The sequence below is a fragment of the Aristolochia californica genome, unplaced genomic scaffold, assembly GCF_029961685.1.
Source record: "Aristolochia californica isolate CCGP_79_NKW_82.1479 unplaced genomic scaffold, dmAriCali1.0.hap1 SCAF_12, whole genome shotgun sequence".
NCBI classification, from domain to species: domain Eukaryota; kingdom Viridiplantae; phylum Streptophyta; class Magnoliopsida; order Piperales; family Aristolochiaceae; genus Aristolochia; species Aristolochia californica.
This window is the reverse complement of record NW_027181793.1, coordinates 27693824-27717721: the sequence shown is the minus strand read 5'-3', so window position 1 is coordinate 27717721 and position 23898 is coordinate 27693824. Positions and strand designations below refer to the sequence as shown.

Here is a 23898-nt window from a genome sequence, read left to right as displayed (position 1 = left end):
GAGGTACCCAGGGCCCTGGGCCACTCCCAGATGATTAAATTAATTAAAAATCAAAATAAATAAAATAAACGAGAGTAAATTAAATTGAACTTTGCGCGTTTAAACTGGATCGGCCGCTGCGAGCCTGCAGTGTCTCACAGTTTCTTGCTTTTGTCGTCCTCCGAGATGCTCCTGTTCAGAACCGAAGGCACCCAGTACTCTCTCTCTCTCTCTCTCTGTCTCTCTCTCTCTCTCTGTTTTCGTCCGAATAGTCCTATTAATTTAACACGTCTTAAAGGGGTCGTATTTATCCTTTCCATCCACCTCTGGTTCACAATCCTTGTAACTTCCACTCTGAATTAATTTCATTAGCCACTCTTTTCTATGGGAGGAGACACGTTGAGCAATCAATCCGCTCGCTTATCGAGCCCAACGGATGAGCTTTTCCCACATAAATTAATGTAAGAAGATTCATATATTTTTCATGGACTAAGGTAGCTCGTCTTCCCAGTCAATTTGGGGATGGAAAGAAGCTCCAATAGTAGAAAACTGAATTCCTCCTTGATCGCGAGCTGCGCGAACCGGCGGGCTGCCTCGGTCTTTCTGAAAAGCGAAAAGAGAAACATCTGAGCGCTTTCGACAAGGATTTAAAGAGGTCCCAGAGCACATGATGTCGATCCCCACTCCCTTCCATCTAAGACACCCCTTCTGAACACTGCCCAGAAAAGGACTGAAGGAGGGAGGTTGAGTCAGATCTTTGGATAAGAAAGCTTCCAGACTCTTGATAATATAATAGATAACGGTTACGTAATTCATGTAAGATGTTCAAAAGTAATTTTCTGGGTTGCCGGGTCAGATCAAAATTTCCATGAAAGCAGTAAGATGAATCGTTCCACTAAGGGCGACTAACTAAACTAGAGATAATTATATGATTTATCTGCACCAACGACTTTGTTAATGAATTTGGTCTTAACTAATCCTCCGGGCAAGTATAATAATTGACAGTTATTATTGTATAACCTTGCCCAAATCCAAAGAGAAAGAGTCTCCAGCAGGAGCTGACGTTGGAGAGACTCTTTCAACTGCCTCTTGGAGCCAATAAATAAAGTGGTTTCAAACTTCAATGTGAGACGACAAAAAAGATACGACCGGGGAAGCGAAGGAGAAACAGAGACATCAAAACAGGGAAGATAAAATAGAGAATCCAGCCGGCGTCCGACAATTGTTTCCAGTATAAATCTCTTCTTCTAATGAAAAACCCATCTCTCGTTTTTGTTCTTTGTCGACATCCAGGTCAAGGTTTCTTTCATTTCGGTTAGGTTCTCCAGCAATTCTTGTAATTTGGTTCTTTGAGATTGCTTGGAATTTCCTATTGTTTCCTGCCTCTTGAATAAATATCTCTGTTTCTGATTCCCCGCGTGAAAATCGCTTTGGGTCTTTTCCAGCGTATGGCAAACCATTTTTTAGCGTTTCAATCGATTGTGCGATCTTTCTGCGGTCGCTCTTCCTCCTTGGTTTGATTTTTTATTTCATTCCTCTTTGCGTTTGAATTGAGCCTCACCAAATTTAAATTCCACATCTTCGAATTATGCTTCAGCCGCCCATTCAATTTTGTCACAGTTAGGAATCGGAGTCTGGGATCGGTACTGTTCGTGTAGTTCGTCGTGATTCTCACTTCTGCTGTTCTAACACGTCTTGTTCAATTTTGGGTTTCTTCCTTGATCCGGGAATGCAAATCCCCAGAGACCGTGTCCGATTCAATGTTGGTGGCAAGATCTTCGAAACCACTTCGACGACCCTCGCCAATGCTGGTCGCCATTCTATGTTAGGCGCCCTGTTAGACGACGACTGGAACATAAAGTCCGACGGACCTGAAGAGTACTTCATTGATCGAAATCCTTCGTGCTTCGCCATTCTTCTCGATCTCCTCCGCACAGGCGATCTCCACATTCCCCCACACGTACCCGAGAAACAACTCTACATGGAGGCCTCCTTCTACGGCCTGCTTGACCATGTCCGGGCGTCAAAATGGGGTTCGTTCGACGGAAACCGCCTCGCGTCATCTGGGTGCGTGAACGGGCGCGCCCCAGGCGACGGCACCGCAATTCGAGCGGGACCTGATGGTGGGTGTTGCGTTGCTCATGGCAGTATGGTTCATGTTTACGACTGGTTGCTCGAGGAACATCCTCCAATTAATCTGAATTATCAGAGAATTAACGATGTTGGCTACATCGATTCGGATAACATTGTGGTTACCGCCTGTGAAAGGTTGGGCCGTGGAGATGGTGGGATGGCCGTGTTCAACTCATCTACAGGGGAGCTTAGACACAAATTTCAGGTAACCCATGATGACCAATCCAAGAGTTTCACTGCCGGAGCTTTGAGTTTTAGTTCAGATTACAAGATATTTGCTAGTTGTAAAGGAAGGAGTAATGAATACGGGATCGGCGTCTGGGACCAGATCACTGGTAAACAGATTGATTTCTTCTACGAGTCTCCCGGTTGGTCTCTGGGTGAAGCTGACAAGCTTCAATGGCTTCATGGGTCCAACTGTTTGATGGTTGCTACACTGTTTCCGAAGAAGGACCACTGTTACATTAGTTTACTAGACTTCAGAGACAAAAGTATGGCCTGGTGTTGGTCCGATTATGGGATCCCTCACACTCTGGATGAGAAGCGCGTCCTCGACGCTATTGCCATGGAGGAATCGAGTTCAATTTGCGTGGTGAGTCAGTATTATGACTTGGGTTTCATGGACTGGAGAAGCAATGGCGGAAGTGTCAGATGGAGCTCAAGGAGTCTGCTGATGAAAGGGAGATTACCAGATGAAATGTGCAACCCCAAACTGGCAATGCACAGAGGACAGCTATTCTCATCAATGAACGATAGTATCTCTGTGTTCTGCTGTCCAGATTGGGTACTGACATCAAGGTTGAAGAGAAGCTACGGAGGTTCAATTTGTGATTTCTCAATCGGGGGAGACAGGCTTTTCGCTCTTCACAGTGAAGAGAATGTCTTTGATGTATGGGAGACACCTCCTGGTCCTATCAGTTAGTCCTTCAGCAGATTCTCCAATATTTTTGGTGTGTAAAAGGATTGTTTTTTGTATCCCATCGAGTGTAAACTTCTCACCTCTAAAAGAAAGAGAAATGAGGACTGATCAGTGTTTCATGATCTGCCTCCTGCTTCACTTAACTTGTGCCAGAAAGTATAGTTTAAAAGAAGACTAATTCAAGTTAATGGTATTTGAGAACCGAGAGAAACAATCGCTTTCTAAAACACCCTTTCTTTTCTTTTTTTTCTTTTTTGTCAGGGGATTAGACTGAAAATATGAGCTGTTCTTTACTTCTTTTTCCTCCTCTCAGAATTGAGCAGTTTAACTTTCACTTTTTCTTTCTAAAGCAAAGATACTCGAGCCCACGATGGCTAACATTCAAAGACAAGCTTTCCCATAATCAGGTCCAGGTTCGCTTTCGAACTTTAGGTGGAACCCTGCTCCCTGCAATCGATGAAACGTGAATGTTAAGCTGCCATTAATGGATCCCTGAGTCGAAAGTCAAAGTTACTTTATTGCTGTAATGACGAGCAGACGTTGAAGAGTCATAAAACTCGGTGTCAAGGGTTTGTTCTCTCATTATATTTTCTCCTACGGAGGAAGACCTCATGTGGCCAAATAATAATTAACGCTTATTACCAGTTACGTTATCTTGTCTCGTCAACTTGAGTTCATGGTTGTTGAGGTCTAGAACATGAAAGAAGCTGTTTCCAGGATAAATAAATCGTTTATGAGAAAGATTCCTGTGGTGAACCTGGTGGCGACAGGGATTCATTATTCAGCAGGTGAATTTTCTAATGAATTTAGACTATCCAGTCTCCATAATCTACGCCACATTCCTGCAAATACTTCATTATAGTACTGTATAAGCTCAGAGGAACGAGTAGAGTGGTCACATATGCAAAGCATAATTTAACCTCTAACCAAGACACCCACCCCCACAGAATCACCAAATCCGCCATCAACTGCACCAACGGTGTTCAGGTTCAGCACCGCATCAAGGCATCTGGGCTAAAACTGCATCCTGATGGTTAGTTTCTATTGATCAATGTTGTCCTTTTGGCGATCACACCAAGGAAAACAAAAAGGTGATACACAAGTGAAGGAAATAGATAGAAGATTCAATGGCAACTATCTGGTTGGTGCAGTTGATGGCGTCAATAACAATTGAAGTAAGATGTGGATGCCCCATCATTGAGGCTTCCATTGATTCATATTATGGTAAAGGGTAACATTCTTGCAGGAAATATATAACAGTACATTAAAATCATTTTTTAACCTTGGAACTGTTATGTAGTGATTTGTCTTTTACCCATTCGATGAGAATGTCCCTGAGCAAAACTATGAGAATAAAATAAAAAATATTGAGAATCAAATGACTTTCTAAATAGCACTATTTAAAAAAAAAAAGACTTTTTAAATGACACACTCTATGAAATAAGGCAACGAGATCATGCATAATCAGGCATAACTTTCTTCAGAAACGCAATAGATTGAGATTCCTCCGGAGCAATTTCATCAAAGGCAACAAAGTTCTGCTCCTTGTTGTAAATGTGGCAAGTCGTCATAATCATCTTCATCAGTCGCCAATTCCAGTTGGCTTCATTAAGGTACTGTTGGTTTTCAAAACCCATTAGAAAACAAAGGTACTTAAGCATCAGATCTTTAGGACAGATAAAGTACACTTTAATAACTCTAGAAATTGGCAGGGCTTGTTCAGTGCTTTTGAGCAAAGCCAGGCTAGGTAACAACACAACTTGATAGGCTTATTGCTTTCAGTTGAGATCTGGCTTTCTGGAGATGAAGTGATCTCATCGTGGACAAGAAAATTGAGCTACACTTGCTCGAAAATAGCGTTAGTGACCCATGACTGTCTGACTTCACCAGGCCAGCCCAAAGTCTAAGCGGGCTGAAAAAACTCCATCATAGAGGAGTTCTCTCTGAAAATCACATTCAACACATCTATAATAAGGCTAATGAGGACTTACCTTGCCCCAATGCTGTTGAAGTGACTTATGGGCCGCAGGAAGGTTGTAGCTTGGTATTCGAGAAGATATATGGTGAGGTATATGCACATTGATATCATGACAGAGTATCTCTATCCTGTAAATAAGGAAAAAGAAAAAACATGTAGCTAAGCAGGAGAATAGTCTTATTATTTCAGAATGGTAGAGAACTTTTCAAGAAATTTGTTAGGTAAGAGACAGGCAGAAGGTCAGTGTTCCTAAGTAAACAAATTGAGTATCAGAAGAAGAAGTCTTGCAATTTCATGGGATAACTTTTAATTAAGTCTAAAATTTAGGCTTTTTTTCCACTCAAGCCCAAACTTTAAAGGACATAAGAGGATTAACAGGGCACTAGCTGGTGAACTTTGAGCAGCCTAAGTAAAAATTAACTAGCTATATTAGTTACATCGAGTTATCTCCAGATAACTCTCTAAAAGGAATTGGCAACACAATCCTGTGTAAAGAAATTGGAAAATACTAGAAGAAATAGATTACCAACGAGGATAACTGCAGTGAACAGTGCCACCTAGCTGGGCCTGAGCTGCATTCCATTCTTCTGAAGTTTTAAAAGGAATATGAGGTGCGGTATGGTGAACCATTGTGAATGTGCTCATCTAAAATGCATATATAAGTCAAAATTTACAAAGATAAAAAAATATCAAAATAAAATTGGTGTGGAAATATAAAGAAATAACATATTTTAATCAGGCAGCCAAATAATTTCATCTGAAAAACATAAATTAAAGAGATTTTTACCCAAAAGTGATAGCCCAGCCATGGCATTAGCCAATACTTTAACCATCCAATTATCCCCGTCTTATAGATAATCAATGGCCATCCAATTGCCATGAATGCAAAGACACATGCCAAGCTAATCTTCACCCTTTTAATCTCATTTGGTCTGAACTTTTTCAGATCAAAATGCCACATTAACCTATCGGGGATTAGATAATAGTAAGCGCTTAATGACTAGGCCATGGAAGTAGAGAAAATTACAAGTTCCAGAAACAAAAATTATCAGCAGCCTTGAAAAATTGCATATACGAGAGAGAGAGAGAGAGAGCAATATCATACCAATGAGCTATAGACATCCAAGGACGAAATAGCCCATATCCCAATATGATTGCCTTGCGCAGAGCAGGGATTGACTCAAATTCATCTTTCCAGACTGGATGCCAAGCAGTGTCTTCAGACAACCTAATACAAAGAGAGAGCACTATTTAGGTAAATATCCATATGGCACTTTTTTTTATCTAAAAATATTCTTTTAAGTTATTAACTTACAAGTTAACTTATTTTAACTTATCCGTGTGGTACTTATTGTGCAACAAATCCTCAAGAAACTTCAGGATAAAAAAAAAGAACTTAAAATTGAAAAACTCTAATTGATTAATTTAATTATGGAAAAAAATTCTAGACTTAAGACCATAAATTTTTTTCTCCTTAAAGCTTTCCGATCTTAAAAAAACTTCTCATTCGCCTTCCTTCTCCACACTTTCCAAACGATGATTGCCTCCAAACTCAAGCAGAGCATTGTTTGAAGCTTCTATCTGACAATTTAAGTTACAAAAAGAACACAAGTTCATCCTGCCTACCCAGAACTCAGGAAATTTTAATGTCAATGATAATGCATCATTTCCCAACAACCAAAAGACCCAACAAATGAAACCAGTTGGACCAGTTACTCTATCATGCCTAGTTAGGGAACTTTCCTAATCAGAATGGCCAGACAAATGTTTAGAGCATAAAAAACACTAAAGACCCCAAAAGAATACTAACAGACAAAACAGTAAGAGACATTTGTGTCACAAATGCCCAGTAGCAGGAAGCTAATGGAAGCATGAGGCAAAATGAATGTGAAAGGGTAACAATCAGAACTGTTATACAAATTTTCAAAATGGACAAGCAGCAAAAAGTACAAAAATAGTCTAGATTACACCAATATTACCATAATCTGTATGGAATTAATAACTGCACATGTTTGAAACTAACAAATATATATACTCTTGCAAACGTAAGCTAATAATAGGAAAAGGATGAATCTACTTACATGTTTGTCTTTGCATGATGTCTGTCATGCTTAAAGCGCCAAGGCTCGTAAGGGTATATAAGTGGCAAAAAAGCTAGAGTTCCAACGATATCTTCAACTAGTTTGTTCTTTGAAAATGATTTGTGGGCACAATCATGGCCTATCACAAAAAACTAGCCAAAAGAAAGTCAGGCAAGCCAAACAGGACACAGGCAATTTTGTCAGTTAATCCAGAAAAAATAAATTGCCAAATAAACAGTTTAACACTAACCCCCGTGATTGCAGTGCCAGTCCATACCCAAGCCAGAGGGAGCAAGTACCAAGGGGCTTTTGAAATCATAAAGATTCCCAATGCATATGAAGAAACAGAAATCAAAACTGATTTCCAAGCCTTGTGGTCGTTTATTTCAAGCACCTTATAAAGGTGGGAAAAAAATGCATTAGATAACAGAGATAAGATATCGAGCCACATAAATTCTGATGAATCTTTTTTCTTGTCTTTTCTAAAATTACTTTAGCACACCTCTCTAGGTAGTGTATCAATGATATCCCTTAGTGTAACATTTTCTGGAACTGGCTCTCCAATTTGAGTAAAGCCATAATTTTCACACATTCGTTTTCTTCCATCTTCACTATCTTGCAAAGCATGTTCAGCTGGGATTGGTACAGCCTTTGCTCTTAGACTGATCCTCTTGCGAGATATGCATTGATGAGTACTCGTCCTAATTCTTTTCCCTTCAAAGTGTTGACGACTTTGACATGTTAGATAGCATATGCCTGTCCGCAAAGGTAGAATTGTCATGAATTGAGAATCACTGTTAAAAGACAGAGCCAGAAAAGAAAAAGAAAAGCGGAAACAGAAAGCCACAAATCCTCATTTTTTGTACTGTGTTGATTGTTCTCAAGTAGGTAAAACTTCCACCTCGCTAGAGTTCAATAAAAAAATTTACTGATTTCTATCCACAGCGAGTAACATTATCTCAAACGGAGAAGAAAGCCTCAACAATCCAACTTCCACGGGTTCACTGTGCTCAGCTACAAGGAACTACATGCATTTACTGTTATTAATTACAAAAAGTTTACAGCCAGAACTCCATGAATTCACAAGTCTATCCATGATTCCCCACTTAAAATGCAATTCAAGCCGAACTTTTGCAGACTATAGAAACCATCTTTAAACATACCTGTAGAGTTACTGACCGAAGAACTACTGCTACGTACTCCCCTTTGGCGGGGAAGCTGAAGAGGAGAAAAGATGATTAAGAAAAGAAAAAAAAAACAATAAGAATCCACCAGAGAACGGTGCCAGGCACCGCAATAAGATAAAATTACCAAGAAAAGGAGACTGGAATCTGCAATCCTGCAGGCCATTTTCGAAGAGCAGAAATCCCACAGGTTCCAGTTCAAAATTCCCCCACCCTGAAGCAAGTGGGCAAGCCTTCCTGCTTGTGACCAATATATACCCTTCAATTAACAATAATCCATGCAAGCTGTGCTGAGGCAGCCGCGTGCTAGTGGATAGAGTGACCACAGGTCCACACTCCACACCCGTCCGTCCGTCCGTCCGTATGCCTTTCTCGCTGCCTCTGCCTCGGCCCTCAGCCGGTGGCGAGTTTCGCGACAGCGGGAAGCGGACCGTAAATATTCAACACACGTCTAAAGCGTAACATCATAGGAGGGAAACAGATTCAGTAATTGAGATAAATGATCAATGGTTGGGCTAGGATTAAATTGCCGCCATGGAACTTTGTCCTGTTCACGTCGGAAAGCGAAAACTGAGGTTCACATCGGAATATTCTTTAAAATCTAACCATGATTTTGATGGGTGCGTTTGTGAGCCACTGATAGACATGGAGAGCTTAAATCCAATCTTCCTCGACCTAACCACTACACGGCTTTCTTTTGTGCCACATAAAATGTTTGTGATAAATGTGTAACATATGAAAAGAGAGAAATGAAGCGTATGGAACCATATTTTTGTTACATGTGGTACTTGGGTTTAGTGGTTAGGTGTAGCTCCATGATGCTTGGGTTCTAATATAAGAAAAGTTGTGGGACTACTTCACTTCTTTATAAAAGTCTATAACATGTATCGGTTCTTATGGAAAGTTGGTAGGGAATTCACTTAATCTACAAAAAGCTATCTCCTTTTTTAACATTTATGAATAAAAAACATAAAACTGAAATAAAGAATTTGTTCTTCATCGCCACATTTTGAAACAAAAATGTTTAATCCCCCGAAATATTTTTTTCCTCATGAATAAACTTCATCGAATTTATTGTTTTTTTAAAAGGACAGGTGAAGGGATAGCACCAAGCCAAACTAGATCATAAACTCGTCCAACTCGCTCGAAAAAAGTTCAACTCAATTCAGTTTTTACTTGAGCTCGGTTCGAATTCAAACTTAAAACAAGACTCATTAAATATAATAAACCAAGTTCGACTTGTTAGCTCATGAGTCGACTTGTTGCTCTCGTCAATTCTCTCTTTAGTTGGTTGATAGTTACTCTTATTTACCTCAAACTTTAAAAATGATCGATTGTTTAACCCTTTTGAGTCCCTCAAAATCTAATAATGTTATTTGCCAATAGATAAACACTATTGATGGAGGTGTTTGATTTTTCTTTTAGGTCTATTAAACTGATTATTGAACATTAGTATGCTTCATTGAAAAGTCTTAAATTCCTTTTTGATAGTTTGCAGTTCAATTGTACTAGTTTCATCACAATATTTTTTTTATTTTTTTATTATTTATTTTATTTTTATAATTTTAAATGTAGGTTGGCGTTGGAGATCGAACTCGGCTTGAGGTTTAAATTTTTTGGGTTCGAGTTTAATTTCAATTTTAAGCTCGAAGTTGAGCCCGAGCACAAAGTATTTAGATCAAACTAAACTCAAACATAAACAGGTTCAAACTTGACTCAGCTCAATGCCACTAATAGACCGGTGTCTCTCTTTCTCTCCCAAATAGAGGAAACATAGTGGCAAAAAGACTTGAAGTGAAATGTTAAGAAAGGCACCCTTGTACACTCTTTTTTGGAAGAGGGTGTGGGTCGGAGGGTATTCTTGCTTATTTATTTATAGTGGAAGAGGATGAGGACCCTTGCTCTCTTGTTCTTAAGAGGGTTCGGGTCAAAAGAATTTTTTTAATGGTATAAAATTGTAAATAGAAATTAATTTTTAAAAGTTTTTTTGAAAAAAAATTGAGAGAGAATTACAGAGCAGGTTGATTAGAATCTATAGATGTGAAGATGTTTGCACTTATTAATCTTAATTTAGAAAATAAAATATTTTAACCAATAATGTGAATGAAATATATTTTTTCATACTGCAAACCATAAGTAGGCGTGACAACTAAATAAATTCCAATTAGCGGTTAAAGTTAGATCAACTAAAATCAGTTGTAAAATTTGTTGAGCCCGTAAAGAACCCCAACATTTGTGGATTTTAGCATGAGAAGTCTAAGTAAGCCTAGAAGCTGCTACCATAATGTGATCGACTCTGTGAGCTCGATTGGAGTCTTCGAAGCTACCTACTCACACTTAAGGGTGGCACCAAGGTAAATCAGTTTGCAAATTGTTCGAGATCGGCTTGAAAAAAGTTTGGCTCAGTTCAATTTTTACTTAAGCTCAAACTTGAAATAAGATTCGTAAGTATAACAAGTCAAACTCGAGATTTTTCAAATTCAGCTTGTTAGCTCGTGAATTGACTCGTTAACATAAATTTTTTGAAGAAAATAGATTTTACTCTTATTGCTCTCGTCAGTTCCCTTTGGTTGATAGTTAATCTTATTTACTTTAAACCTCAAAAACGATTTATCATTTAACTCTTTGGGTTTCTCATCTTCTAATAATATTATGAGTATACTCTATTGTAAAATCTTAGACTCATTTGTGATAGTTTGTAGTTCGATAGTATTAAGTTTATCACAATATTATTTTATTTTTATTTTTTTAATTTTAAATGTAAGTTAGAACTCGAATCTGGCTCGAGTTCAAACTCAGTTAGAAGGGCTCTATTTGGTTCGAACTCAGCGTCGAACCTAAAATTTTAAATTGCCTGAGCCTCGAACCTAAAATTTTAAATTGCCGACTGAGCCACCTTGCTTTGCAATTGTGTGAATTGCAGAAGCATCTCCGAGCTCTTACTCTTCACATTCATTTCATTGATACAGATAACAGAATCGGATATGCGGCATCAACTGTATCTTGTTTTTCTACATGTGAGTTGTAAATTATAATCGTAGCTAAAGCTAATGAAGTTACTAGTTAGAATAGAGAAATCTGGATGTAAAGATGGGCCTCAGCCCCATTTTGGAGTTCAGGATCAAAGGAATGTCTAATCACAAAGGTGGTTTTCGTTTGCTTGTAGAGATGGGCATGAGCCCCATGTTGGAGTTCAGGATCAAAAGGAATGTCTCATTGCAAACAGTTGACACCAGCAAGGATGCCGCCGGCCGACGGGGCACTGATGTGTCCGCTGCACTGTCCGTACTGCCCGGAGGGTCGGGGTCGATGTGCGACGACGGCGTCGGGAAGGTCGGTGACGGAATGCTGCTCATGCGGCCGTGTAGTTGAAGAGCGTCAGACCCTAACCCATGATCTCTTCTACATCCGAGCCCAAGACCCCCTCTCTGTCTCGTCACCCCTGACCTCTCCGCCTCCGCAGTGAGCCCACAGAGCCACGACGTCGACGATGAGGACCCATTCTACCCCACCGGTTTCATCACCGCCTTCTCCACCTGGTCCCTGGAGCCCCCCCTGTCGCCGCTCGCTCTGCTTTCTCCTTCTCCGGACACCTTGCCGAACTGGAGCGAGTCCTGCTTGATTCTTCTTCCTTCTCTTCTTCTATCCCCCCCACCGATACTTCATCTCCTCCTGTTGTCGTCGATAGCCTCCGAGCCTACATCCTGATTCTCGAGGTGGGTTCCATTCTCAGGTTGGATCGCGACATTTTGGATCACGCCTTCCAGCTATTCCGTGACTGCTCGACCACCACCAGTTTGAGGAGTCGCAATGTGGAGGCACTTGCCACGGCCGCGCTCTTGCACGCGATAAGGGAAGCACAGGAACCCAGGACGCTACAGGTAGGGCTTACCTGAACTGGAGCTATAATTTGTTGTGCTCTACACCTTATTCTTGCGAAAAGAGCTCATGGAATTTCTCTTACTTGTACCATTGAAGTGTTCTTTTTTTAAAACTCATTTTTCTTCCGAAATTTCGAAGTTGGATTACTATTTTTTTAGGATGATCTGCTGCATGTCTCCAATTGGTGATACATCCTTCCTCAGCATTCATTATCTTCACTCGAATTGTTAATTAACCAACTATTATGCACTAGGAAATCTCCACTGCTGCCAACCTTCCCCAGAAGGAAATCGGGAAGTACATCAAGATTCTTGGCGAAGCTCTGAAACTAAGCCAGCCCGTCAATAGAAATTCAATATCAGTTTACATGCCCCGGTTCTGCAATCTACTACAACTCAATGAATCTGCTCGGGTATGTTTTGCATTAATTTCTCGCTTCTTAAAAACTGAAGAAGCCCATAGATGAAAAAAACGACTTTTTCATTTCCTAAATGGCTTGATTTCTCAGGATCTTGCGGCACACATTGGAGAAGTTGTAATCAACAAGTGCTTCTGCACGCGAAGCAACCCAATAAGTATTTCTGCAGCTGCAATATATTTGGCCTGTCAATTAGAAGACAAACACAAAACCCAGGCTGAGATTTGCAAAGTAACGGGCTTGACTGAGGTTACTCTTCGTAAAGTATACAAGGAGCATTTGGAGAACTGGGACGATCTTCTATCACCTAATTACACTCCAGCTATCCCTCCGGAGAAGGCTTTTCCTGCAGCTGTGGTCTCATCATGTCGTGTTGCATTTCCTAAAGCTGAAACGATCAGTAGTTCTTCTTCTAGTGTTCAAGCTGGGGAATGCAGAATTTCGGAAACTGATAAATCCTTGAAGGTCTTGGAGATAGATCAACAGGACCCAGCAGAAGATGAAATCGGAATAGATTGTGAAGGTAGTTGACATGTCCAACCGTTCATTGTGGATTGAAATAATAGCAGAAACAATTTTGTCCTAAAAGGTAATCGACTTTCATTTCACATGGCTTCTCTTCGTTCATTCCCTGTCCACTTTTTTTCCCTTTTGAGATCTGATGTATGTAGGGTTTTTTCTTTCAATCCTAAGTTCTCCTATTTATCAATTTTTTTCCTTATGTTCAGCGTTTCTTTTGTATCGATATTCTCTTTGTCTTATTGTGCTTGGTTACTGAGAACTCTATGTGGAGATGAATGTTGAAAGTGTTCTCTCTCTTAGCTTGGAAAAAAGCTGGCTTGGCCTGAAACAGAGCATGAGTGGAGAAAAAAAATGAGAGAACAAGCATTGCAACTTTCTTATCCCCTTGACTTTGTTCTGGAGAATGGGTATATCCAAGAGAAAAACCAAGAAGCAAGGATTTGCTGTTGCTGAAATAGCAATTCTTCATCCCCCTAAGACCCACCTCTATGAATGGTCCTGTGAATGTCTGTGGATCATTCATAAAGATGGTCTTCTAAGACATGAAGATTTACCTGGTCCGCAAATCCCACCCCAAAACCAAGTCATCTTTGATATCATTGTATCAGGAAGGAGAGAAGGGAATGTTAAATAGACGCAGAGAAACCATTTAAAAAAAAGGTTTACCTTTAGAAGAGGATGAGAGACCTACAAGCTTTACTTTTTGAACCAGGTGTATTTTTAAATACCAAAAGAAGAAGAAGAAAAACACAGCTTAAACGAAATGTATTTATAAGACTTCTAGAAATAAGCTTCTACAGAGTGAATTGAAGTACAAGCTGATAGACCATGGAGGAAAGGAAATAAGGTAAGTTCTTGTACATAGTTGTGCATTTGTACGTAGTCCCTGATGTACTGGTGAGGTGGGTTGGACCTATTGGCTTGTTGATGGTTTCGTTCGTGTTCACTGAAACTTGGTGAATTGTTTTTAATGAGGCTTGGTCCCGGGTGCTACAAAATCACTTGAGCTCGTTCCCCTTTTTTGTTATAAACATATTTTTTTCTTCTGAATGTTGATTGCACTTGTAAACTAAACCCCTTTCAACTTGAAAGACTTAACCCAACATCCCGCCCCTCGCTTCCCCTCTCCTTAGAGAAAAGTAGACTCATCACTTTTTCATATTTTTATGCACTTAACTAGCATTTAGAACCGTATTTTCTCTTCTAATTTCAAATAAACTGATTATAAGAGGTCCAAGAGAACCTCCCTCCAATAGATTGTTCTTCTCTTCTCCCGTTAACCTCAAAGGTAAGAGTTAATAAATGGTTAAACTCAGACAAACAGCAATAGCAAATGCAAGCTTATATATTGCCATGGCTAAACACGTTGAGCTCAGAAAGAAGAACCAGTGGAATGGTGTGTTTTCGAGGTAATACAAAAAAATACATCCAGTGAAAAGACTTGCAAGCTTAGCACACGAAATTTGATGAGCACACCATTAGCAGTACAAGATATACATGACTGAGGCCTGGCATTGCTGTTCATTGCTGCTCAGCTGAGGGTACCTTCTTGCCTTCCATCTCCGTTGCCCTTTGTGTTCTGGAAATAGGTGACAAGGCAACATTTAATCGAGCAAACCAACTAGAACAGCTACAATAAGTAATATCTAATAAAAGTCTATTTATACAATATATAATTATATACTATGGGCATAAACCACACAAAACAAGAGTAAACCACAAGCATGTTGCATGCTAAGGTTCAATCAGAACCAAGCAGGCTTTGGAGAGCTGTTCAAAACACGGACCCTTGCAGATTAGTGAGATTTCACTTGCAGTCATCAAATTTTGCAGGTTCCATGGAGCTGTTCCAAAATTGGGTCTCTTGATCTTTAGATTTTGTCAAGTGCAGAGTAATCTTTTGGGCAATTTTCAAAAGAAGGGACAGAAGAGATGAAGGAACAAGAAAAATTCTGTTACTCTCGGTCCAATGCATCAGAAGTGTATTTTTAACTTGCATCAATATAGTGAAGAAAACATGACATCTAATGAAACAATCACCAAGAAGTAAAAAAATTTGAGATGTTTTGAGGCCAACAAACAGTGGCATTTACCAATGAATTAGGACTACCTACTTTCTAGAACAAAGCAGAAATTTCAACAAGAGCTTATTAACTGCATGATCAGAAGGTCTTCCAGATAGTAGGTCTATACATTAAAGTCTTAACCAGTATGGATCAAGTAAAGAAGTTTTCCTGAAACCAAAAAGCCCAACACTGATTGCATGGGTTTAACTGAGAACTCTCTCATTTGTTACTAATGAGAAACCAAATAAGCTGTCAGTAAGTTTACTACTCCGGCGGGTCGCCTGAAGCAGTTTTAGTGAAATTGATGATCAATGTCAATACATAAGGGACATGCCTATCAACCTGAAGCAGTTAGCTCAAAGCAGGTAGACAGGATTTGTAATTCAAACACAAAGTTCTACAAGTTAAAGACGGAACTCTTTTAAGTTATATTATATTTGTGTAAACACAAAAGGCTTCAAAATCGTACTAACCAATACGTAGACTATAAAAAAAGTGCTCTTAGAATATAGCAAAAAATAAAAGGAAAGATAAACGAAAAATCAAAAAGAGAGAAAGATGAGAAAATCGCCTCTAAATTCTATAAAAGTTACTCAATTATCAAATCAGTGTCTTGTGCACAATCATTTTTCAAGATATGATAGATACATATGCAACAGAGCATCTTGTGAATTCTCCTGGATGCGTTTCTACCGCCATGTAGCAATCACTAAAATCGAAACGGTAGTCTGTGAAGCAAAAGTCTGGTGGCCAGATTTGCATTTGAAGTGTGTTCCTAGAAGACTGACAAATTAGTCTTGGAAGTTTAAATAAGTAAAGAAATATAGGGGACTCATATTGCCTTCAAAACAGATGTGAGTGAGTTAACTAAGCCCAAGAATTATCTCCCTTATGTGATGAAAATCAAAGCTACTAAGATGCTGGCAACTGGAGCAAATCAACAATGAAACGTGTACAAATATAGCTGCATAATTGAGGTTGTTCCTTGTTAGGCACTCTGTGTGGGAAAGTTAATTCAGCAATGACAACGGAAAAACCTCATAAAAGCGCCAGGATGCGAAATGATGAAGAGCAAAAGACTAAAAGAAGTAATTAGAGGCGACATACCACTTGTTGTCTTGGCGGCGGCTCGAGATCTATCGTCCGCATTGACATCTTGGCGATCTCTGAGATGGCTGCCGCTCGAACCCCAAGAGCATCGCTCTCCAGCTGCTCATACGCAGCCTCGAAAGCCTCCTGCCAGAACCTCGGCAGCCTGATCCGATGACTGTGAGTATACACTTCCCACATCTGCTTCACCACCTTTTCCCTCTCCTCAATTTCCTGCCACCCCGAACACAAACAAACCGGCTTAAAAAGATCCGGTCACAACAACCAATCGACACCAGGAATGTAAATAAGAAACAGGCAGCGCTTACAAGGACGTCCAGATCGTCATGTAAATGAGCATCAATGTCATCGGTTAGCTGATTTAGGTTTCCGGCCGACCACTTAAGAGAGACTGTGCTAGCGAACATAGACCAGAAGGCGAGAAGAAGAATGGCCCCGAAAGCCCAGAATTTGTAGCCTCCTTTTCCGGAGAGAGCTCCACCATCGCTCGAATCCTTCTTCGTCGTCGTGGGTAGCTCTTCATCCTTCATCTCGGATCGAAAGATATTCAGGCGATGGTAGCTGCACGGTGAATTGGCGGCGCGTGCTTCTGGTACTCGTCCTCTGTTGTCCCCGAGACGATACGTTGAGGTGGAACGAAGGGAACTGAACTGGGATTCTCTCCACTTATTCGATTACATGATTACGAACGCAGAAATGCGTTCCTTGGATCTCTTTGTTTTTTTACCCTTTTTTCCCGGATTTAGCTTGATGTAGCACTGTTATGACTTGTGAGCCTGGAGCTCAATGCGCATACGCATTGTAGTGTTGAGGAGTATGAGACACTTGAACTAGCTAGCCCAATATCACGTTTCATATTATCCAAGAACACTGTACTAGTTTAATAACAACTTAAACAAGACATTAACTAGGTTCTATAACGCGAAAGATATAAATTCCAATTTGAAAGTTACACACACTATGGTCTATATTTTGCACCAATCAACAACAGTGACTGAGGCCCTTAAATCGGTTTAATTCATTATTCTTTTATGATTATAGAGGGACCAGACAAGATTTCAACTCTCGAAAGTCTGAACGAGTTAGCTTGTGAAATTAAGCTCTCGAGTTGAATTCAAAGCAGACAACTCAATTCCCTTAAAAGAGACCATTCGGTTGATGACCTTCGCAAAGTGCCAAAGTGGGTAGCTGCTGCTGTCTCCGGGAATAGTAGTTTATAGTCTTATAGAAAACAATATAAAAATGAGTGAGCTTGCATTTGTTGACTGACCAAAATGAGTCGGTTCGAATGTCGGTGGCCAATTTATTGAGCAGCGACGACGGATGTACTAAAGAAAAACTCACAGTTAATCTTCTAATAAACCAGTTTTACTTTTTTTTTTAACTAAGGCGCACTATCGACAGAACAATTTATATACATAGAAGAGGCACTCCAAATGTACAAACTTTTGCTCAGACCAACAGATGTGGTCAGCACTTTCTTGTTATTTGCTGGCTAATAAAAGCTGTAACTTCTTACCAAATAGACATAGAACAAACTATTCGTAACGACTGAGTTACAAGATAGACATCAGATACTTACTGCGCCCCATCTTCAGAGAATCTGGCGTCAAAAGGAGCAAACGATTGGGAGTGTGCAGTTGCATTGGCTGTTCCACTCCCTTGTTGGAGTTCTATGACAAGCCAACGGACTGCTTTACTCATCTGCTCCAGTTTAACCGCACTTATTGGAGGAAGCCCAGGATTAGTCTGTCCTCGCTTTGCTGAAGCAGAACCAGTTGCCTCATCCACCAGGCATTCTGATCCAATCCGTTGTTTCACAGATTCCACAAACTCTTCCGCTTGATCACAAACAACCCTAAACAACTCCCAACGTTGCTTGAAGTTTTCAAGAGCAGCATCAGTGACCGTTGTTTTCTGCCCCCTAGACTGCTCCTTAGCTTCTAATACACCTGCTGCAGCTGACACGAACTCTTGATATGCATTACTCAATGCATCCACAGTGTTATCCATTGGAAGATTAGCTATTCGCTATCTCAGTTTGCAAGTTTAAGTTTTATCTTTGCTGGTGGCCCACTGTTACATACAACATAGCAATTAGTCCTTTGTAAAAACATGTACAAACTGTAGGAGAAAACAAAAAATTGGTTCTAAGATGTCAATGTTCGCGTCTTTAAGGTGCAGCATGGTTCTGCAGCACCTTTCATCATCGAATCTGAACAAAATAAATGATCGTTACTCAAGTAATGAGGAGGTTGTCCAGAGGACCTTTTGAAAGGTAAAGAGGGAAACCACGTTCATAGTTATGAAGTGTAGTAGGCGTAACAAGTAAAACAAGAGAAGTAATCTTGACGAACAATAAATGCATAGCTCACATCAGAAAAATATATCAATGAGAATCACTCGATATGTCATGCCATCAGGATCTGAAGCAAAAATGTTCTGACAGCAGTAAACATGTAAAAAAGCACCCTTGCATCTAAATGCCATAATTGATCTATACTATGGTAGCTCATTATTGGAGCCACTCTATGCATTTAACAAAATGATCAGAAAAAGACATGCAGAGCAATAGAAATATACCACAAGAACATGCAAGCACAATAATGGTTATCCCTTATACCAACATAACAATCACAAGTTTAAAAGCTACACTTAACCTCGGATGGAGGATGCAGAATCAGCCCCTTCTACCTTCATTCAATCAGGAATAAACAAATTCATCTCCATTCTTCACTTATTCTTCTTTTTTGTTTTTCGAATGTTAATTACACACACATTACACCTCATACCCCCAGTGACAATTGAAAACAAAACCTCACACAAGAGACCCTCCCATTTGACCATTCACCTCCTCAAGAACTATAGCGTTTCTGCAATCTGATCTGACAAAACTCTTACAGTTTTCCTGAATGCTCTTAGAAACCTAAGATATTGTCACAAAAGAGTCCTTGTAATCAGCCAGCTATTTTGACTCCAACATTATGATGGAGCTAGACTTCAATCAACCCCTTCCATACATTATTTAAAGCACACTAGTAAAGATCAGTGACAATCAATTTCCAAATAGTAGAAATTTTGTTTATTCACAAAAAAATTTCAGATCTCTTAGTTTGGATAGCATTGCCTCACACCAATTAACTGCATTTTCGTGAAATTTTGATAATTAAGCTCGTTTGACGTAGCTAAGCCATTTCAGTGAGCAAATATAATTAACCTTGTCTTACGAATAGGTTATCTCAAGCGTGCTTCTGCAAAAGCAAATAGTAGAACACTTTGATGGTTCCACTTTTGATGGAGGGATTGTTGCCAAAACCAAATTGATGAGCTCTGTCAAATGGTATTCTAATTGTACTGCTAAGCATGTCTGTCGAGGTTAACAGAAGTCGCTTAACTATACTTTCCAATATACTTTCCAAAGGGCTCCAACTGGGAGCAGCATGTAAAACTTCAATTTCAGAATATTAATGTATTTAATCTGTTTTTAATATTGACTACACATGCATGCACACACTCAATACCCCATACACCAGTGAGGCTTAACGTACTTATCTTTATCTAGAGAACTGATTACATGGACACTAATGAGACTTGAAACCCAGAGCCCACAGAAGCCCCTACACATGCACACACACACTCAATACCCAATACACCAGTGAGGCTTAACGTACTTATCTTTATCCAGAGAACTGATTACATGGACACTAATGAGACTTGAAACCCAGAGCCCACAGAAGCACCTAAGGTGGACATTCAATGAAAGGTTAATCCACATATCAATGTTTTTACTTGACCCAACTAGAGCTTACCTTGATGCTCCAGAAGCCCATTGCCATTGACTAAGAAACTGTGCATGTACTCAGTTAATGCCACCTCATAGAGGATTCCATCTAGCATCAGTAACTGGAGCTCCAGAGTAAAAAATGTTAAAGATTTCCTTGATGCACCACAGTTCTGTGCCTTTGACAAAGAAAATAAGAAACCAAACATATCCTTTTAAATATCTAATCCATGACCACAATTTATAAACCAACCATACATGCTACTTGTGAAGATGGACAAAATGTATTGCCAGGTAAATTAAAGATGTGTCAATTTTCTGGAGTTGAACTAAAATAAGTCAAAGATAACAACAAAAATACAATGAAACTTTCGAGGCCAACAACTGAGAGTACTAGTGGAAATATATATATAATGTATGGTATGTATAATTGTAGATAACATTAGAAACGTAACCAAAACAGGAAATCTCAAATTATTCAGGAAGTATGAAAAGTTGACATGATAGAGACCTCAAATCATGCACGGACAAACTTCAACCTTATAGAGTGTAGTGAAAATTGCTCCAGCATTCTAAATCACCTATTATATTTTCCTTATACGAGAACTGGACTTCAGAGCACAATGCATTAGTGAGGTCAAGCTAAAAGTAGAACTGGATTTCGCTCATTGATGTATTCCATTTCAAGTCGCACAAAAGTAGTAGTTCACTCCATGCTAAAGAATAACTATAATGATTGAACACTAATCCAATACCCCAACGATGAAAATCACATTAATGCTGAAAGAACTAAAACTGTTGGCAACCAAAACGCAGAAAACTTGACAATAGAAAAACATAAAAAATTCTTAAGTGGAGATTATTCAACACATCATAGACGACATAAAAGATATTCTGGATAAGGTATCACTCAACCCCAATAATTGATATGTCACTGGACTCAGCATTAGTTTGGTAACAAAAATTGACACTTAGGTCAGTGTGTCACCTATGTTTGTCTCTTGGCAGCCTACTAAAATTAGGCAAGATGGGTAGTCAAACAGATTCAATGATACAATTTTGAAATATATGTGTGTCTAAGGTACCTAATTTGAGTCCATTGGGAGCAAATGCTCTAATGGAGTAACAGGATCCATTCCCTCTCGACATTCATTCCCCTTTGTAAAAAAAAATATACCCACCCCCACTGTCATAACAAGAGTGAACTATCTGTTATATGCACCAGTGGCCGATACAGAACATGAGGATTATGAACCAAGCATACTGACCATGTCTCTAAGCCTCTCTTAGGAAGAGAGAGTGAGAGATAGAGATGAGAGAGAAAGAGAGGAAAAAGCAGAGTATTTTTATTTCTTGTTTGTTTAAGCAAAGAAATCGGTTGGGAAAATACAAGATAAATGCAATTTATCGAGTTAAGTTACACGTAGAAAGTTGAAAAAAGAGAAATCAAATAAATTTTAGAAAAATTGTAAAAGAATCTATTTTTGAACCTTTGATTTGACGAAAACATAAATTTACATAAAACTTTAGTGTACAGACAAAACTAGGATAGTTTGTCATTAGTACACAAAATTTCCATAACAAATTCCATTAATGTAAAACTTGGCCATTTTATAATTAAAATAAAATAAAATAAAATTTGATCGTACACCTACAGAATTAGATTATCTTAGACATCGGTATTCGTTGTAGATATTGATTGTCACCATGGATATTGTTGATTGAAGACGTTAAAATTTTCTCTCTCCCAATGTTAGAATGCGTCAATACCAATTCATTCGGACTAACCCAAGCCAGTAATAAGAATTTTTTTTCTAATTATGCAAAAAATATAACCAGTTCAGAACGTGATAGGTAACTAGCCAGTATATGCAAGTAATAGATTAAAATGCAAAATCCTAGAGTAACAGGCCTTGAACTTGATCTTACTAATAAATGGCTCCTCCGAGGTGGAATGCTGCGTCGGCTGAAGTTGGCTCAGCTTCAATTCGTTACTAAAAGGAGGAAAAGAGGAAAAAAGGAAGATTAAATGTTTGTTTTCCTCTTATCGATTCGATAAGCAAAATCAATACATAGATATATAAAACCCATCTTTGAACGTGTAAGACAAGAGGTTTTCAAGGCGTTAATCAGGCCAAAAAAGATGGAACAAGATTTAGATAGGTCAACAAGAATGCGAAAGAAAGTGGCAGAAGAAAGGAGAAACAGCCCCATGAGAGGGTTGAGAACTTCTCAGTCAAGATTACCTTGTGCTTAATCCATCAGAAAAGCCCCGCTTGCTTCCACCATTTCAGCTTCAAGGTCAGAGATCGTTGCAGAGAGGAACTTGACCCACTCACGAGAATGAAAGTTTGAGACATCAAGAGTGATAAGGATAATGATCCTAATTATTTATATTAGTTGTTTTAGTATTAGGAGAGACTAGTGGGCCATTTTCGTCTCGCAAGTTTAAGGAACCTGTCTCCCGCCTAAGTTCACTTTAGAAATTCGGTGGAGTTGTAAATGGTATATAATATATTATTTTATTTATATTTGGTATATTAATATAAACTATTATTCGAATATTGATTAAATTAATTAATTTATTTATTAGCGTTAGAGCAACATGAAGTTAATTAACTATGAGTTTATTAAAAAATAAAAAACATTTCTAGAATTTTCAAGCCTCTATTCCTAAATTAATGGTCGTTTGTTGTGAAATGCCTCCTACCCAAAAGATTATATTATTCAATTATAAAATATAGTTATTATAAAATTAATACGCCTACAAAAGCTAAAAAAAGGACTAGAAATAATTAAAAAAATGAAATTTAATCACAAATTTGAGTCACTATATAAAAATTTTCGGGTTAAAAAAATAGATTATTAGTATAAATAGTAGCCAACGTGTGATTCTGATCAATTTAGGAACAAGGATCCCTCAGGTAATAGAGTAAGAGGTGGTACTCGTGCTCATGTTATGGCTTATGATGTAGACAACAAATTAGTGACCAGACATGTTTTTGGTTCGATATTTGATACATGTCGAACGGCCTTTTTCCAACAAATTACTTGCTGGAACGTGCTCTCGCTATAACAAATTCATCCAGGTCCATTGACCACAACACTGTGGTCCATCTAAGCCAATAATATATAACGCTATGTACAAAGACGAGAAAGAGACAATAATAAAGTGTCACGTTGCTTCGCTTGTCTTTTTTATTTTCCTCTTTAGAGGATTTTGCGCCTTTGTTCAGGTTGTTCTTTTTCGGATCTTAAATCAGAGATGATAATGCAGAGTTAAATTGCGTTCCACTTGACCCGCATCACTACCATCATGTTCCAACAGTGACGCGAGTGCGCATTTTCGTGTGCTAACTGCTAAACACGGCAACACGGCCGCGCACGGCCCGCACCAGAACGCGTTTGCTCTCTCTCTCTAGCTGCGGACAACGTAAATAGGTGTATAACAGGCATGTCGGTTCGGCCTTGAGGTGATTAAGATGATGAGTGCAGAATGACGGAAGTAACCCTGAGGGAAGAAATCACCCTTTTGTCTTCCTTGTCGAAAGCATGCACACGTGCCGATTGGAGGAACCCATCATAATCAAATCAGGGACTTGATTAAAACAGAACAAAACAAAAACAAACAGCAGCGATCTGGATTCTGGAATTTTCAAAATCAGACATCATCGTCGTTTCACCAAAAGAGAGAGACAAAGGTCGCGTCATCTGAAGAGAGAGAAAGGGTGTGTGTAATGATTGGAATCTAGTTTTATATAGAGAGAAAGGAGGCGACCAGCGTGGGAATTTAGCTAAGATTCCGAAGATCTTCGACCTTCTGAGATCGTTGGAATCCTGTTGAC

General features: G+C 39.1%; 5 protein-coding genes across 7 annotated transcripts; 2 read left to right on the top strand and 3 right to left on the bottom strand.

Moving 5' to 3' along the window:
• Window positions 1-1133: 1133 nt before the first annotated feature.
• LOC137946213 (BTB/POZ domain-containing protein At2g24240-like) lies at window positions 1134-3221 on the top strand. Its single transcript, XM_068792430.1, has one exon. It carries the CDS (start codon window positions 1709-1711, stop codon window positions 3032-3034), a length of 1326 nt encoding a protein of 441 aa, XP_068648531.1. The 5' UTR covers window positions 1134-1708; the 3' UTR covers window positions 3035-3221.
• Window positions 3222-4282: 1061 nt separating this feature from the next.
• Window positions 4283-8868, bottom strand: LOC137945998 (omega-6 fatty acid desaturase, chloroplastic-like). Its single transcript, XM_068792131.1, has 10 exons — window positions 8402-8868; window positions 8254-8308; window positions 7593-7846; window positions 7341-7484; window positions 7091-7242; window positions 6115-6237; window positions 5797-5974; window positions 5536-5654; window positions 5023-5137; window positions 4283-4647 (listed from the first exon to the last, which is right to left on the bottom strand). Exons 1-10 carry the CDS (start codon window positions 8438-8440, stop codon window positions 4486-4488), a joined length of 1341 nt encoding a protein of 446 aa, XP_068648232.1. The 5' UTR covers window positions 8441-8868; the 3' UTR covers window positions 4283-4485.
• Window positions 8869-11394: 2526 nt separating this feature from the next.
• Window positions 11395-13360, top strand: LOC137946525 (plant-specific TFIIB-related protein 1). Its single transcript, XM_068792859.1, is given in 5 exon segments — window positions 11395-11693; window positions 11696-11824; window positions 11827-12155; window positions 12410-12568; window positions 12665-13360. Coding segments are annotated over 5 exon segments (1269 nt in total). The 5' UTR covers window positions 11395-11482; the 3' UTR covers window positions 13106-13360.
• Window positions 13361-14423: 1063 nt separating this feature from the next.
• LOC137946487 (uncharacterized) lies at window positions 14424-17044 on the bottom strand. Its single transcript, XM_068792800.1, has 3 exons — window positions 16581-17044; window positions 16270-16485; window positions 14424-14675 (listed from the first exon to the last, which is right to left on the bottom strand). Exons 1-3 carry the CDS (start codon window positions 16800-16802, stop codon window positions 14628-14630), a joined length of 486 nt encoding a protein of 161 aa, XP_068648901.1. The 5' UTR covers window positions 16803-17044; the 3' UTR covers window positions 14424-14627.
• A 623-nt stretch (window positions 17045-17667) lies between these two features.
• LOC137946531 (mediator of RNA polymerase II transcription subunit 32-like) lies at window positions 17668-22389 on the bottom strand. 3 transcript variants are annotated; one of them, XM_068792868.1, is made up of 4 exons: window positions 22300-22389; window positions 21983-22047; window positions 20082-20175; window positions 17668-18348 (listed from the first exon to the last, which is right to left on the bottom strand). In XM_068792868.1, the coding sequence occupies exon 4, from the start codon at window positions 18283-18285 to the stop codon at window positions 17851-17853; it is 435 nt and encodes a 144-aa protein (XP_068648969.1). In that variant the 5' UTR covers window positions 18286-18348; window positions 20082-20175; window positions 21983-22047; window positions 22300-22389; the 3' UTR covers window positions 17668-17850. The 3 variants fall into 3 exon arrangements, 2 of the variants coding, with proteins under 2 accessions (XP_068648969.1, XP_068648968.1); XM_068792867.1 differs by lacking the exon at window positions 20082-20175; XR_011111083.1 differs by lacking the exons at window positions 17668-18348; window positions 20082-20175 and adding an exon at window positions 20182-20232.
• Between the last annotated feature and the right edge of the window lie 1509 nt (window positions 22390-23898).